The 13,416-nt window shown below is 38.9% G+C and overlaps 2 protein-coding genes across 3 annotated transcripts; both read left to right on the forward strand.

Annotated features, from left to right (window-relative positions):
- Positions 1-5,604: 5,604 nt before the first annotated feature.
- Positions 5,605-7,454, forward strand: soul5 (heme-binding protein soul5). Its single transcript, XM_028413071.1, has 7 exons — positions 5,605-5,717; positions 5,834-5,893; positions 5,986-6,067; positions 6,153-6,273; positions 6,665-6,801; positions 6,948-7,111; positions 7,209-7,454. Exons 1-7 carry the CDS (start codon positions 5,713-5,715, stop codon positions 7,294-7,296), a joined length of 657 nt encoding a protein of 218 aa, XP_028268872.1. The 5' UTR covers positions 5,605-5,712; the 3' UTR covers positions 7,297-7,454.
- Positions 7,455-8,279: 825 nt separating this feature from the next.
- Positions 8,280-13,371, forward strand: nr5a5 (nuclear receptor subfamily 5, group A, member 5). Of its 2 annotated transcripts, none has more exons than XM_028413035.1 (7): positions 8,280-8,524; positions 9,171-9,286; positions 11,144-11,285; positions 11,491-12,248; positions 12,373-12,492; positions 12,589-12,736; positions 12,832-13,371. In XM_028413035.1, the coding sequence occupies exons 1-7, from the start codon at positions 8,425-8,427 to the stop codon at positions 13,077-13,079; spliced, it is 1,632 nt and encodes a 543-aa protein (XP_028268836.1). In that variant the 5' UTR covers positions 8,280-8,424; the 3' UTR covers positions 13,080-13,371. The 2 variants fall into 2 exon arrangements, with proteins under 2 accessions (XP_028268836.1, XP_028268837.1); XM_028413036.1 differs by having other exon boundaries at positions 12,840-13,022.
- The last annotated feature ends 45 nt before the right edge of the window (positions 13,372-13,416 follow it).

The following is a 13,416-nucleotide window of genomic DNA, read 5'->3' on the forward strand; positions in this document are numbered from 1 at the left end:
CATGCAAATAGGGAAAAAAATGGAAAAATATGCCACAAAAAAAGTTGTTTTGCTAGTATAGTACACTGAGAGTCTAAAGACAATCTAGTCCCATAATGACATGTGGCTAAAAAAAAGCCAAAACTAAACTGATAAGTCTGGCCTTTAACATGAGGGTGTAAATTTTAAGCAACCAACTCCTTTAAAATATGTTTATTATAATTAAAAAGTGGAAACAATAACATAATGACAAAAATCAGGAGATGTTGCAGTTCCTGATTATGACCACTGGATGGCATAGTTCTTCCACAAGGTTACCGTCCACTTGAAATAATTTGCTGAACTTGCCCACATGTTCGAAAAATTAAGCTACATAAGCCCATCTCTACTTGACGTGCAATTTGGCTTATTAAAGCCTAATGTTTTTCTTGGTTTTGGACCCAATTTAACTTTTTCTTCAAGTTTTTGTGAAAAATATGAGATCAAACTATATACTAGGTAAAAAATAGAAAAACACAAAGGTTTACACTTGGGTTTATTCGGTTTTGGGGTCAATGTAAAATACGACTTTTCCTTTTGTTTGTTTTTGAAAGAAATGAGTAGAGCATGAAAAAAACAATTTATTTTGTAGAGAATTTCCAAAAAATATGTGGCCATAACAAAACCTGAAAAACACATAAGGGTATACCCATAGATTTCTTCTTGGATTTGGACTCAACCAAGTTTTTGTGGAAAATATGAGATTAAAGCATGAAGAAACACCGTATTGGCCATAGAATAAAAGGGTTAAAAAATGACAACAATATATTAGGTGAAAACAAATTGAAAAACACATGAGGGTATACCTACAACACCTATACCTAACTGCAAATGTGCAAATTCTTCTTCATGGTTTTGTAAGAAATGTGAGAGTATAGCATAAAAAACATCACATCGCAACATTGAAATGAAAAAAATTCCCAAAAAAAACGTGAAAACAAGGTTTTGGGGTTGACATAAAATGTGGCCTTCACTTACTGTTTTATGTGGAAATGCCAAAAAAAAGTGTGAAAAGTGGCCATAATATGGTAGATAATACAATTGTAAAACACGTAAGGTGGATACCCTGTGTTTGGATGTCATAGAGCATGAAAAACTACAGGACAGGCTGTTGGGACATTCTAAAAGAGGTAAAAAAAATACGTGCCATATGTATAGTAAATTGATTGAAAAACATGTAAGGTGACAGTAGGGGTGGGCGATATGGCAAAAATTTTATATCACGATTTAATGATAAAATCACGATCTCGATTTTATCACGATTTGTTTTTACATTGACACTAATTTGCATGTTTCTGTGTAAATGACTTCAGGTAGCCTACTCTGTCACCTCTCAAAAACTGTCAGTAGATTTTAAAGGCAAACAACAACTCTGATAATGTGCACTCAGTATTAGTTTTCAATAAGCATGAAAATTTAAATAACTTACAGAACAAAATTAAGTTTTATTTCAAATAGGTTAAAAGAAGACTAATGTAGTTCTGTAAAGTATTATTCAACAGTCATTTAAACAGACTGAAGTGTGCCTCCTAAGGTTAAACAAATACAGAATTGAGACTTCAGTAACTCTTAAAGTTCAATGTGATTTAGAACAAATGATCAAACTTTAATGGGAATCATATCTAAGGACAAACGGAGCTGCTGCTGTCACCTCTGTACACCGTTTACTAGAGTCCTCATGGAGCCTCTTCATCAAATGCCTGCGTTAGTGTTTTGGTGACGTCATTAGCTGTTGCCTCTGTCTGCATCTGATGTACACACGCGGCCCTCCCACTGCACACACACACACACACAGGTGTAGAAGTGCTGCTGACTGCGCGAACATAGAACTGCAATTAATAGAACGTGCTCTATGGACGATAAAACGATCTGTCCGTTCTGGTAGATCGCCGATACGTTAAAATCCTTCACGATCATTTATCGTCAAATCGCACACCCCTAGGTGACAGTCACTTTCTTTTTGGATTTTGGGTCATTTTTGGTTTTTAGGTTGCTATAAAGACCAACGAGACATTGCTGTTGAGATGATGCTGTTGTTTGAATAAAACAGTGCATTGAGGCCTGTGTGACAGTACTAAGCAGCAACCTGAACCTGTGGCTAACACATGATAGCCAATGTGGAACTATTAAAAATTGCAGTTCATCCTGCAGCCACTAGAGACCTGTCCCCATAGCGCTCTATGTTAAAATGGCCAACTTTACAGTGGAAATAAACATGTTAATAACCTGCTACAAAATAAACAACTTCTAGTGTCAACTGTATGGACGAAGATTTTTTTTCCAACTCAACAATTAACTTAGCCTTTAAAATTACATATTATTATTGCATGGCCGCTTTGAGTGCCGTATCACAGCCTGAATTTCCTGTTGCTGTATCTGCCCACCAACCTCAGCTCTACCAGTGTCCTTTTTAGCACACAGCTCGCAGCACCAATGTCTCGTTTTTCTTTAGCTAACAAAGTAGGTTAATAGTATCATGCGAGAAACAAATGACCTAATTAGGTGTCTGTTGCTAGGATCTTAGTAGCTCCATTATATATGCAGGATCTAAGAGTACCATATATTCCCAATAGTACACTCAGATCTCAGAGTGCAGGTTTACTTGTACTACCTAGAATTCATCAAAGTAGAATGGATGGATGAGCATTTAGCTATCATACACCTCTACTATGGAACTAGTTACCAATCTGGGTTCCAGAGGTAGACACCGCCTCCACCTTTAAGACCAGATTTCAAACCTTTCTGTTTAGTGTATAGTTAGCCTCAACAAAGTGTGTAGGGCTGATAGGTATAGATATAGTCACTTCTTAATATACACAGGTAGAACAGGCTGACTAATTCATAGTCTTTAAACGTTATTATAGCTAAGCTGCTTAAAGGTAGGGTAGGAGATTTCATTCTGATGCACTTAAATTAGTGTAACTTCTCTTTACAATCCGACAGCAACCAATTAGTTCGGCAGTTTCGCTTTAAAACAAAAAAGCACACACCGAAAGAAAGGAGCATGTGTTTACTTTCAAAATCTGCCTGACTCTCACTGAGTTTTCAAAATCTCCTACCCTACCTTTAAGTGGCCAGGGGACACAAACATGATCCACTGGTCGGTTTCTCCCATGTCCTCAACACCACCACATCTATTCCCCACCTCCTCACCTCTTATTGCTCTCTCCTCCTCACTCTCATCAGGCCAACCTATGATCCAGTATTTTACATCACTAACTGTGTGTCCAGTCTTCCTTGTAGTTTTGTGTCTCTCCCTCCCGATCTTCCTCTGTCTCTCTGTATCTTTCTGCAGGTCTCTCTCCCTCCAGATCAGCATCTGAACAGCATCCGGCCCTCTGACAAACCCAGTGTCTACTATCAACACCTGCCTGTCAACACCTTGATATTAACATATAAGCTAAAAAACAAATTACAATAATACAATATAAATACTTTTTTAGCATTACAATTATAACAACCTCTCATGGTTAAAAACAAGGTGTATTCCATTGAGAAGACCCGTGAGAACTGAGAACAGGACAAAGATACAAGAAATTAGATAAAGACCACAATGCATGGATGTCCCCACACTGGTAGCAAAGGTAGGACTTGGACACACGCACAACCGCTTCACACAGTCACTACTCGTGAAAACCGCAAAGCACGAACATATATCACACAAATCATAATCATGTCATGATATCACTGTAAATGTAGCATTTAGCACAATTACTAAAGATAACACATACCTCGTATGCTGCATAAACACTACGGGGGCCATCTTGAATTCTTCGTTCTTCTTGCTTTCTTATTTAGGTGTTTAAACTCTTTAACTTTTAGTTGGTTGTGGGAGCTCACAGCAGCAGAAAAACAATAATAAAACGCTATGTCTATTCCACGCATGCTGACTCGTTCTCTTACTCTTTCCTCTTTCTCCGGCGGCATGATTGCAGGTAAGGTGCGTTTATAATTAGTAGCACTACGGAACACTAGGCCAGCACTCATTAGTTCCGCTTGCAGAACAATTAATAATGTAACCCGTAATAGTAATAATAGTAACAGTCAAAAGTGTGGGTAATTAGTAAATTCCCACCCTTTTGACTGTTTTTTTACCCAACCTTCGTCCAAACAATCCAACTTAATTGCCCAACAGTCTGAACCCAAAATTCAACACATGGAAAAAGCTGTCATGTTTGTGTTTTGAAAGACAAAGTAAGACCGGCCTTGAAAGCTTGTTTAGCCTAAGCTGCAGTTGCACTCAGGTAACATCCTCATTTACAGGAAAATACCCCTACATTGTTTTAGCTCTTTAATAAGACTATACTTTTATTTTTCATTTTTGTGATATACTGCACTATAGTGTTTTGTTCATAATTTCTTAATGTTCATATTTCCCATATGTAAAATGCAAAAAAGGCCATATTTTAGTACTTAATATTTGCCCAGCACTTACCCATGCATGATTATGGCCTATCCCTCACCCACTGATTAGTAGGCTTAAGTGTGACACTGTCTTGACTAAGGCATTACATCCATGATGAATATCCTGTACACTAATGTTTAGTGTTATCATTAAGTATTGTCATTGTCATTAAATATCATGTTTTTTAAAGTTTAGTTTCAGTGGTCTTTACATTAAAGCCTAGCCCTTGGGTTATCCTAACCATAACCCTTGGCCCCACCAGGTCAATTTGATGCTTTCTAAAACAAATGACGCTTGACCTTATTACTGGGGTCCCTTACACAGGTGATGAAAAATGTACTACCAAGTCAAATTGTGTTACGCTTTACCTTTCAAGTGCCTTAATTTTGGGTGATTTTATTTACTTCCTTAAGTACTAACTTTTACTACCACGTTGACATCCTATTTACAACCAAATGTATATGTAAAAGTACAGCAAAGATCACATTTTAGTGTGACCAAAAAGAATGTAAGGGTATATCATTCCTTCAACACAGTGATCATGAAGCACCTTCTCTTTTTTCTTGTATTGTAATTAATCAGTATAATTTAGATGCAGGAGCCTAAGTTAAATCTGACTGCACAGAAAATAGATTTTTAATTATTTAATGAATGACCAATATTCTTAATTTTGCCATTTACATTTGACCATTTTTACTAAAATGATTAAGAGTGTTTTTCATGTGGCCTTGCTTGCTTGCAGCTAAAGCCCTTTGTATGTTTTGGTGGTATTGGTCCCTTTGTCTTGTGATTTGAATGAGGTTTCTTAGAATGAAAACAAACTGGAAGGATTTTGTACTAAAAAATAATAAAACAGGTATCGTATGGCCTGTGCCAACAAAAGCTGCACAGAGTGTTCTCTTGAGACAGGAATGTTAACAATGTCAGTGCTTTTGTCTCAGCCACTTCTTTGTTTCTGTTTTAATGTGTATAGCTTACCTAACTTCAGCCAAGGGATCCTGCAGGACATTTTCTTTATATAATGTGGTGGTAAATAATATTGTGTGGGAACTAAGCATTTTGAGAATGTGAACCACCTCCATCACAATCTGTACCAAATGACACATAACTCTTTACAGTCTCTGTCTTCTTTTGTGCATTCCCATTGGTCCTGATGCTCTATTGTGTGGTTTGTGTTATAAGTTCAGGGAGTGGCTAGTTTTTCCTTTCGTAACCAGGGCTTACATAAATAGTTTTCTTCAAACCAGACAGAGTACAGATCCCATTTTTGATTGCAGATTTCGGCACTCATGATGTAAGTACAGTTTTTACTTTCTGATAGTAATTCAGTACGTTATTCTTGGTATGAGCTGTGCCTGAATGCTGTTCCTTATTTCACTAAAAAAAGGTAATTTCCTTATGTGTTGTTAGGATTTATCTTCCAGGACTTGTTGGCTTCCTGCTGGTTCTCACAGCTGAGGCTAGAGTTGGGTAAGAAACCTGAATTTGAACTGAATATCATATTCACATACTTTTATCATCTTACATACTGCATAAAAATCATTTCCTTTATGATTTTACAGAAACTCTTCAGAGTTAGCTTTTTGTTTTGAGACACAGGAGTGCCTGCTGTTTCATCCGATCTGTGAGGCAAATGGATATGAGGTCAGAGTGCCTAAGAAAAAAAGCTTCAAAATTCAAATTCAGCCATACAATTTTTTTTTTCAAAATGTTTATTCATGTTTCTTAGGTGCGTTACTATGAGTCTGTGAAATGGGTTTCAACTGATGAGAAATTCTTCTGGATGGATATTGCAGTGATGAAAGCGTTCAGACGTTTGTATAAATACATCACTGGTGAAAATGAGAATGGTGGGTATGTGTGTGTGTGTGTATCTGCTCATTCACTGATCTGCACAACAATCAAAACATACAAAACACAATTTGCTTACAACACAGGAATGAGAATAGACTCTTGACCATGATAATAGAAAATAAGACAATTAAATCTTGTGTGACTCATTTTCTTATGTGTAAAGTTCAGGTTTTAAAAGTCAGTTTTCCAGCTTCTAATTATGTAGTCTAGCTAAAATTAAAACACAACCCTATCATTACTGTATATTGCTGTGATCAGAGAACAGGAGAAAGTTTAGTGGTTTAATTGGCTGGTTAAGTCAGAACGTGTAATTTCACAGGACATTTATTATGAATCCTGTTAAAATGTATAAAAATCGTCTGTCTGTCCTGTCTTGTTCACATGTAGGAGAGAAAATTCAAATGACTACTCCTGTTGTTGTGAAGAGACCCAAAGAACAAGGATTTCGAATGAATGACTACACAATTAGTTTTTTGCTGCCAGCTGACTATCAGAAGAATGCCCCCAAACCTACTGATCCTAAGGTAGGTTCCTCTGACACATGATTTAAAAAAGCTTGAAAAATATACACTTTCATTAACACAATTGCAGTTACAATTCCCATGATCATGTTTAAATTTGTTATTTGAAGTCTACTTCTGTCAGATAATGAACGTTTTCTGATTTGCAGGTGTACATCCATGACAGCCCAGATATGAGGGTGTACGTGAAGAGCTATGGAGGATGGATGACCGGCATGTCTGACAATTACAAAGCTGAGGATTTGTCCAGTGTCCTCAACTCTGTTAATGCAGAATATGAAAAAGAATTCCATTACGCTGCTGGATATAACTCGTAAACAAATTAACATTTTTTTTTAAAGAAAAACATTAGTAAACCCTCTAATGGAAATTTTGTATTTTAATGTACATTTTTTGTGTGTTTCTTGCAGGCCACTGACAATTTTTAACAGGCACAATGAAGTGTGGTTTGTTGCAAAGGATGACCCAGTTTGTCCCAGCAGCGAGGAAATGGACTGATCTCCTTTCTTTGAGAGCACTATACCTCGACAGCTTCCTGCAGACAGTGTCCAAAGAGGGAGAGATCATATAAATAATCTGGTGATGGTTTTGGTGATGGTTTTATACAAGCTTTTCTGCTGATCTTTCAATTTCAATAAACATTTTTGCAGTGATTCCATTGGTTGTTCTTGATCTGTTTGTTTTTGGACTTAAAACTCGTAAAGAAAACATTACATCACTTCAGTCAAGTACAGTTCTATTCAATGCCACCAGATGGCACTTATTAGTTCAAGAACTATTCTCTTAAGATTAAAACTTTTTATTTAAGAATGCATTGTTGTTGTCATAAAACCGCATCCTCTGAAAGAAATATAGGTGCTATAGCTGATATGGTATTATCAATTGCCTGGAGCTAAACAGACTGAAACACAACAAAGAGACTACTATATTTATGAACGTCATAATTCATTTACAAGCTAATGTGTAGGTGTCATAACCATCCAACCTTGAACTGCCCTATGGCTTTGATGTCACTGAACCTCACCAAAGCACCCCATTCCATCAGGGCTGTCCAGCAGCACCTAATCATCTAAAACACAGACTGGAATCACAGTCTGTGGTTTAAGCGCATTCAAACTGTCCTGTTTGAATGCATTATTAAGGCTGACTTAATTGATAGCAACAATAAGTCTTATTGTCATATACAGTACCATTCACAGAGGCCCACTGTGCTGCTACACGTTCAGTACAAAATAAAATGCAACTTGAAATTTTTGCAATGCTTGCTTCAGTGGACACTCTTATCAGATGTGCTCCAGGATGGCTCATTGATACAGAAGTGATTTCACTACAGTGAGATTCCAGCAGGTGGCTATCTGACCATCTCCCAATAAAGGTCTGGTTGGTCGGCTTTCTTACTGACAGACTAAATGGGTAGGTGTGCCAGTCAGGAGAGGTTTTATGACACTCACTACAGATCAAAGTCCACCTGTGGGGCTCAAACAACCATCAGTTCAGCAGAGTTGTTAGGCCTGCCTGCCTGCCTGCCTGCCAGCCTTTCTCTGGCTGTCCTGTCTGCTCTCCTGATCTCGGTGACAATGACAATCACAGTGGACTGACAGTGGAGTCCATTTCCCTCCAGGCAAAATGGACCTACCTGGATATCACCCACCACAGCCCCAGCCTCTTACCAACCACCATGGCCACTACTCTGAAGATCATCTAACTTTGGAGGGATCATCAACATGTGAGTACATGGGGAAGCACTATAGATAGTTTATGACCTGTTAGAAAAGTGTCAGAATGTTTTTTTCTGATATTTGTATCATTATAGAGGTATCTGTTTGGGTTGGGTTGTATTTGTAAGTTTATATGAAGCTATGGTGCATGGAAGACAATAAGCACTTCCAATTGACAATTTACGGTTGTCAGTGTTTAGTTGTTCCTCAGTTTTACCCACAGATTTTCATTTGGGAACCTGGCAATTATGTAAAGGTGTGATCATAGCTGAGCAAATCAATGTGAGTGATAAGGTTCTGTCTGCAACAGAGGGATGGTCCTCTGCAGATGAGCAATAAACCTTATTAGATGACGTGTTTACATGTTGTAAGCACAGTACTTTAGTTTCTTCATTGACTTAGGAGGGACTGTGAGTTACCATTCTCATATGGGGCACAGTTGAAAATACTACTTACTACGTACTTAATATGTCACACTATCTGTTGCTGCTTTCAGGAGTAATGTGGCAGATTATCATCATTTCCATTTTACAACCAATTCTTCTATTTATCATTTATTGTTGTTCACCTTGAGTTGCTGAGGTTTGTGTCATGATGTGAATATAATATTAATATTAATATAGAATAATATTTACTTCTGGTGCCTTACTGTAGCTCAAGAACTAAAGACGGAGACTGACAGCAAACCGAGGTCAGAGGATGGCTGCCCTGTCTGTGGAGACAAGGTGTCTGGATATCACTATGGACTGCTCACATGTGAGAGTTGCAAGGTAAGGGGTGAAGTTTTGACAATTCATTCATGCAACGTCTTCTCTAATGGTACACTAGTTTATGTTATCACCAAATTGCCACTTACAGTATTGCTCGAATGTTTCCTATATTTACTATATTTCTGTATAAACATGACCCTAAACATCAGCCAATTGTCACACAAGTCCTGAAAGTAGAATTAAGGAAAGAAATAATGAAAATGTTACTGGCAAAACTATGTGACCCTTTGCAGTCAGTATCTGCTGTGACCTCCTTGCTTAGCATAAACATAAACCAAACATAAACACAACATAAACCAAAGACTTCAAGTCGTCCAAAATGGTTGGTAGGATTTTTATTCCAACTGAAGTGATGTAGTTAAATTTAATAATTTTTTCAGTATGTAGACTCCATTAGTCAATACCACAAGTGTGTGTGAAGAGAGAGAGAGATGGGGGGGGGGCATCACCCCAACATCAGCCTCCCATGGTAAATAGAAGTGCAAGAGTGACCCGGTTTAACACCCGGAATGTACCGGACTCTGCTACCCCCTATTGCACGAGCAATGTATTGCATTTTATGCATGGCCCGGCTTGCATCGCTGGTGTGCATGTGTGAGCTGTCATCACAGCGGTCAGTCAAATTAATCAAGGAGCTATGGACTGGTCAAACAACATTTCACTATGCAAAAATGAGTGTGAAATGGTCAACAACAAACGAAATGCATTATGCAGGTTGAAGATTACACACTGAGATGATTGCTACAGCTTATTTTCACAATACTGCATGGATATGCTGTGTTCATATGTTCAAGTTCATATGTGAATACCAAATCTGGCTGCCCCCACATCACAACCTGAAGGATGCAGACACACAGACAGATGCATGCAGAGGATACAGACAACTGTCTGTACAGTCTGTAGCCAAAGCATCAAAATGCATTTTGTCCAAATATTGGAGCAGTACACAATAGCATTAACTCAAAACATGCAAAAATGCATTATATGCATGACTATAAGTGGTTTACTGACATCTGTTTTCTAGCTCAGTTCTTTTACAGATGTTGCAGTGAGTTTTAAGCAATGGTGGTGTCATATTACAGCCTTATGGTGTACAAATGACTGACAAACCTTTTCTCTTTTACAAATGCATTGTAGAATAGGGCCCCGAAATAAGACTAAACTTGATATTGTGGTACTTATTATATTGCTATAGAAATTAAATGTCAGCACACCTTTTTACGAATTTCAAATTTCAGTATCATCCTGGTCCAAAGCAGCAAAACCCAACAGCATATCCCATATTTTCCCATTACAAAATATGTTCCCAGCAGCCCTCTTTTTGTGACTTTCTGCCTGCAGCTGTGCCATGCACACTGTGGTTGTTTAGTCTTGTCCTAATGGTTGATGCATGAACATCATCATTAGCCAGTGCAAGAGAGGCCTTTAGGTGCAACGTGTCTATCTGACTTTGACTGTGGAGTCTGAATTCTTCAGAAATGGTTTTAGAACCTCTCCCAGCTTGATGAGAATCAACAACCATTTTTTGAGGTTCTCAGAAACCTCCCTTGTTTGTACTGTGATACACTTCCACAAATGTGTTGTGAAAATTAGACTTTGACAGAACCCTGTTAAGTAAAACCAGGTACTCACTGATGCCTCCTATTGATTCAACAAATCTCTGAACAGATGGATTCTAATTTGGCCTTCAAACTAACTGCCCTCTAATCCTAGAGGTTCACACACTTTTGCCACTCACATATATGATCACAATGTTTGATCATTTCCTGAATAAATAAATGGCAACATGCAGCACCACAATGCAATAATGGACACAGAGAAGGAAGCAACAGGCTAACAGTCTCTCTCTCTCTGCAGGGGTTCTTTAAGCGCTCTGTGCAGAACAACAAGCATTACACCTGTGCAGAACAACAGAATTGCCCTATGAACCCTTCCCAGAGGAAACGTTGTCCTTCCTGCCGATTCCAGAAGTGTTTGGCAGTAGGCATGAAAACAGAAGGTACAGCATATTTCCACCTTCTATACAGAAACAAAACAACTTTTTATTGTGCTCACTTGCAACATGCTTTGTGTTTCTCTGAGGTACATGCTCTTTTTGACCTATCTAAGAAGTCATAAACGAGAGCTGTCAGACCCAGATTAAGCTTTTCATTGTCACGCTTATATCACCCTCAGCCCCCAATGTGTCTTTGTTCTTTCATCAGCTGTAAGAGCAGATCGCATGAGGGGTGGCAGGAACAAATTTGGCCCTCTGTACAGGTGGGACAGACAGATGAAACAGCAAAAGGTTTATCACCAGGCAAACGCTGCTCCCTACAGGATTAAGATGGAAACTACACAAACCCACTGTCCCCAAGTGCCAAACAACCTTCACCTACTAAGCAGTCACACAAGTGATCCATCATCTTCTAATGCTTTTTATCAATCCCATGTGTATTCCTCTGGCATGGGGCAGTCAGGTGAACCCATGCCTCTGGACTGCACTGTTCACACAGACAGAGCGCTCACTCCACCATCCTTGCCTTACCCTGTACTGTATCACTGCACCTTACCTGGATATCCCCAGAATAGAGGAGAGACGTCTTTCAGCTACCACCCAACCCCTGCAAACTATCAAGCACATTCAACCCCACATAAAGCATTCACACCAAGAAACACACCAGCATCATCCCCCTGCTCAACACCAACCTCCAGCACCCCTCTCTCCGAGGCTCCCACCCAGACAGCAGATACCTCCACATCAGCCACTCACACACCTAACTTTCTAAGCCAACTGCTGGAGGGAGAGCTGGATGAGGGCCAGCTCTGTTCTAAAGTCCTGGCTACTCTGCAGAGGGAGCAGGCCCTTCGCGGCAAACATGACCGTCTGAACACCTTCAGCATTATGTGCAAAATGGCTGACCAGACTCTGTTTGGGCTTGTGGAATGGGCCAGGAGCAGTGCACTCTTTAAGGAACTTAAGGTGAGGAACCAGTCAATTATGAAAACTATTAGCTGTGAGGAGACACCTTAGATTTATTGGAGGTCAATAGTAAAAGGCTATTAACTTGCAACAACATTATGTCAACTGTTTACACTTCTGACAGGTGGAAGACCAGATGGCGCTGCTGCAGAGCTGTTGGAGTGAGCTGCTGGTCCTTGATCACCTCTGTAGACAAGTGACCTATGGTAAAGAGGGCTGCATATATCTGGTTACAGGACAACAGGTAAGCACAATTTTTAATTGTAGTCATACAGTGTGTTTGTTTAGGTTACACACAAACAAAGTGAATTATTGACAACAATGTCTCATTCTGATACAGATTGAGGTGTCAACTATCCTTTCCCAGGCAGGAATGACACTAAGTAGCCTGGTGTCAAGGACCCAAGACCTTGTTTCTAAATTTAAGGCACTCCAATTAGATAGACATGAGTTTGTCTGTCTCAAATATCTAGTGCTATTCAACCCTGGTGAGCACCTTTTGACATTAGTGTTTTCACTGTTTTGATCAATTCTTTATGACTTCCAATTTTCATCTTGCTACATTTTTTGTTTTCTGTTTGAGATGTGAAGTCAGTACACAATCGCAGGCAGGTGGAGCAGACTCAAGAGAGAGTTAACAGGGCCCTGATGGAGTACACTCAGCAAAGTCACCCTGGACACTCAGACAAGTTTGGCCAGCTGCTTTTGCGGCTGCCTGAAGTACGGAGCATCAGCTTGCAAGTGGAAGACTATTTGTATCAACGCCATCTTCTTGGAGATTTACCCTGCAACTCTCTACTCACAGAGATGTTGCATACCAAGCATAACTAAAACTTGTTGCCATACCATAAAAAAAAACCCAGCGACAAGGTCTGAGTTTGTGGAATATTGCAAATAAGAGCTGCAATCACGGTAAAAAAATGTGATCTAGGGAAACCAACCTGCAGCCCTGCTCCATTATCAACAGTATTAACACAGAAAAATAGCCCAGTTGTAACTTTTTGTCAGTATTGTAAGATTTGATATCCAAGCACTACCATGATGTCTCAATAACAGAGCTTCATAGCTCAAAGAAAGAAAATGCATCATTCAATAAAATAATTTGTTGGTTTTTTTTTGCACATTTCTGTGTATTCATAACCTAGATTTATTATGTTGAACTGCAACT

The sequence above is a fragment of the Parambassis ranga genome, chromosome 8 (genome assembly GCF_900634625.1).
Source record: "Parambassis ranga chromosome 8, fParRan2.1, whole genome shotgun sequence".
Taxonomy (NCBI): Eukaryota; Metazoa; Chordata; class Actinopteri; family Ambassidae; genus Parambassis; species Parambassis ranga.

Bases quoted from the DNA above. Each gene is read 5' to 3' on its own strand.
- nr5a5 (XM_028413035.1), top strand. From the start codon at position 8,425: ATGGACCTACCTGGATATCACCCACCACAGCCCCAGCCTCTTACCAAC. The intron at 11,286-11,490 runs GTACAGCATATT...TTCTTTCATCAG, and splicing joins AGTAGGCATGAAAACAGAAG to CTGTAAGAGCAGATCGCATG. The intron at 12,493-12,588 runs GTAAGCACAATT...ATTCTGATACAG, and splicing joins ATCTGGTTACAGGACAACAG to ATTGAGGTGTCAACTATCCT.
- soul5 (XM_028413071.1), top strand. The intron at 6,068-6,152 runs GTCAGAGTGCCT...CATGTTTCTTAG, and splicing joins GTGAGGCAAATGGATATGAG to GTGCGTTACTATGAGTCTGT. The intron at 6,802-6,947 runs GTAGGTTCCTCT...TCTGATTTGCAG, and splicing joins CCAAACCTACTGATCCTAAG to GTGTACATCCATGACAGCCC.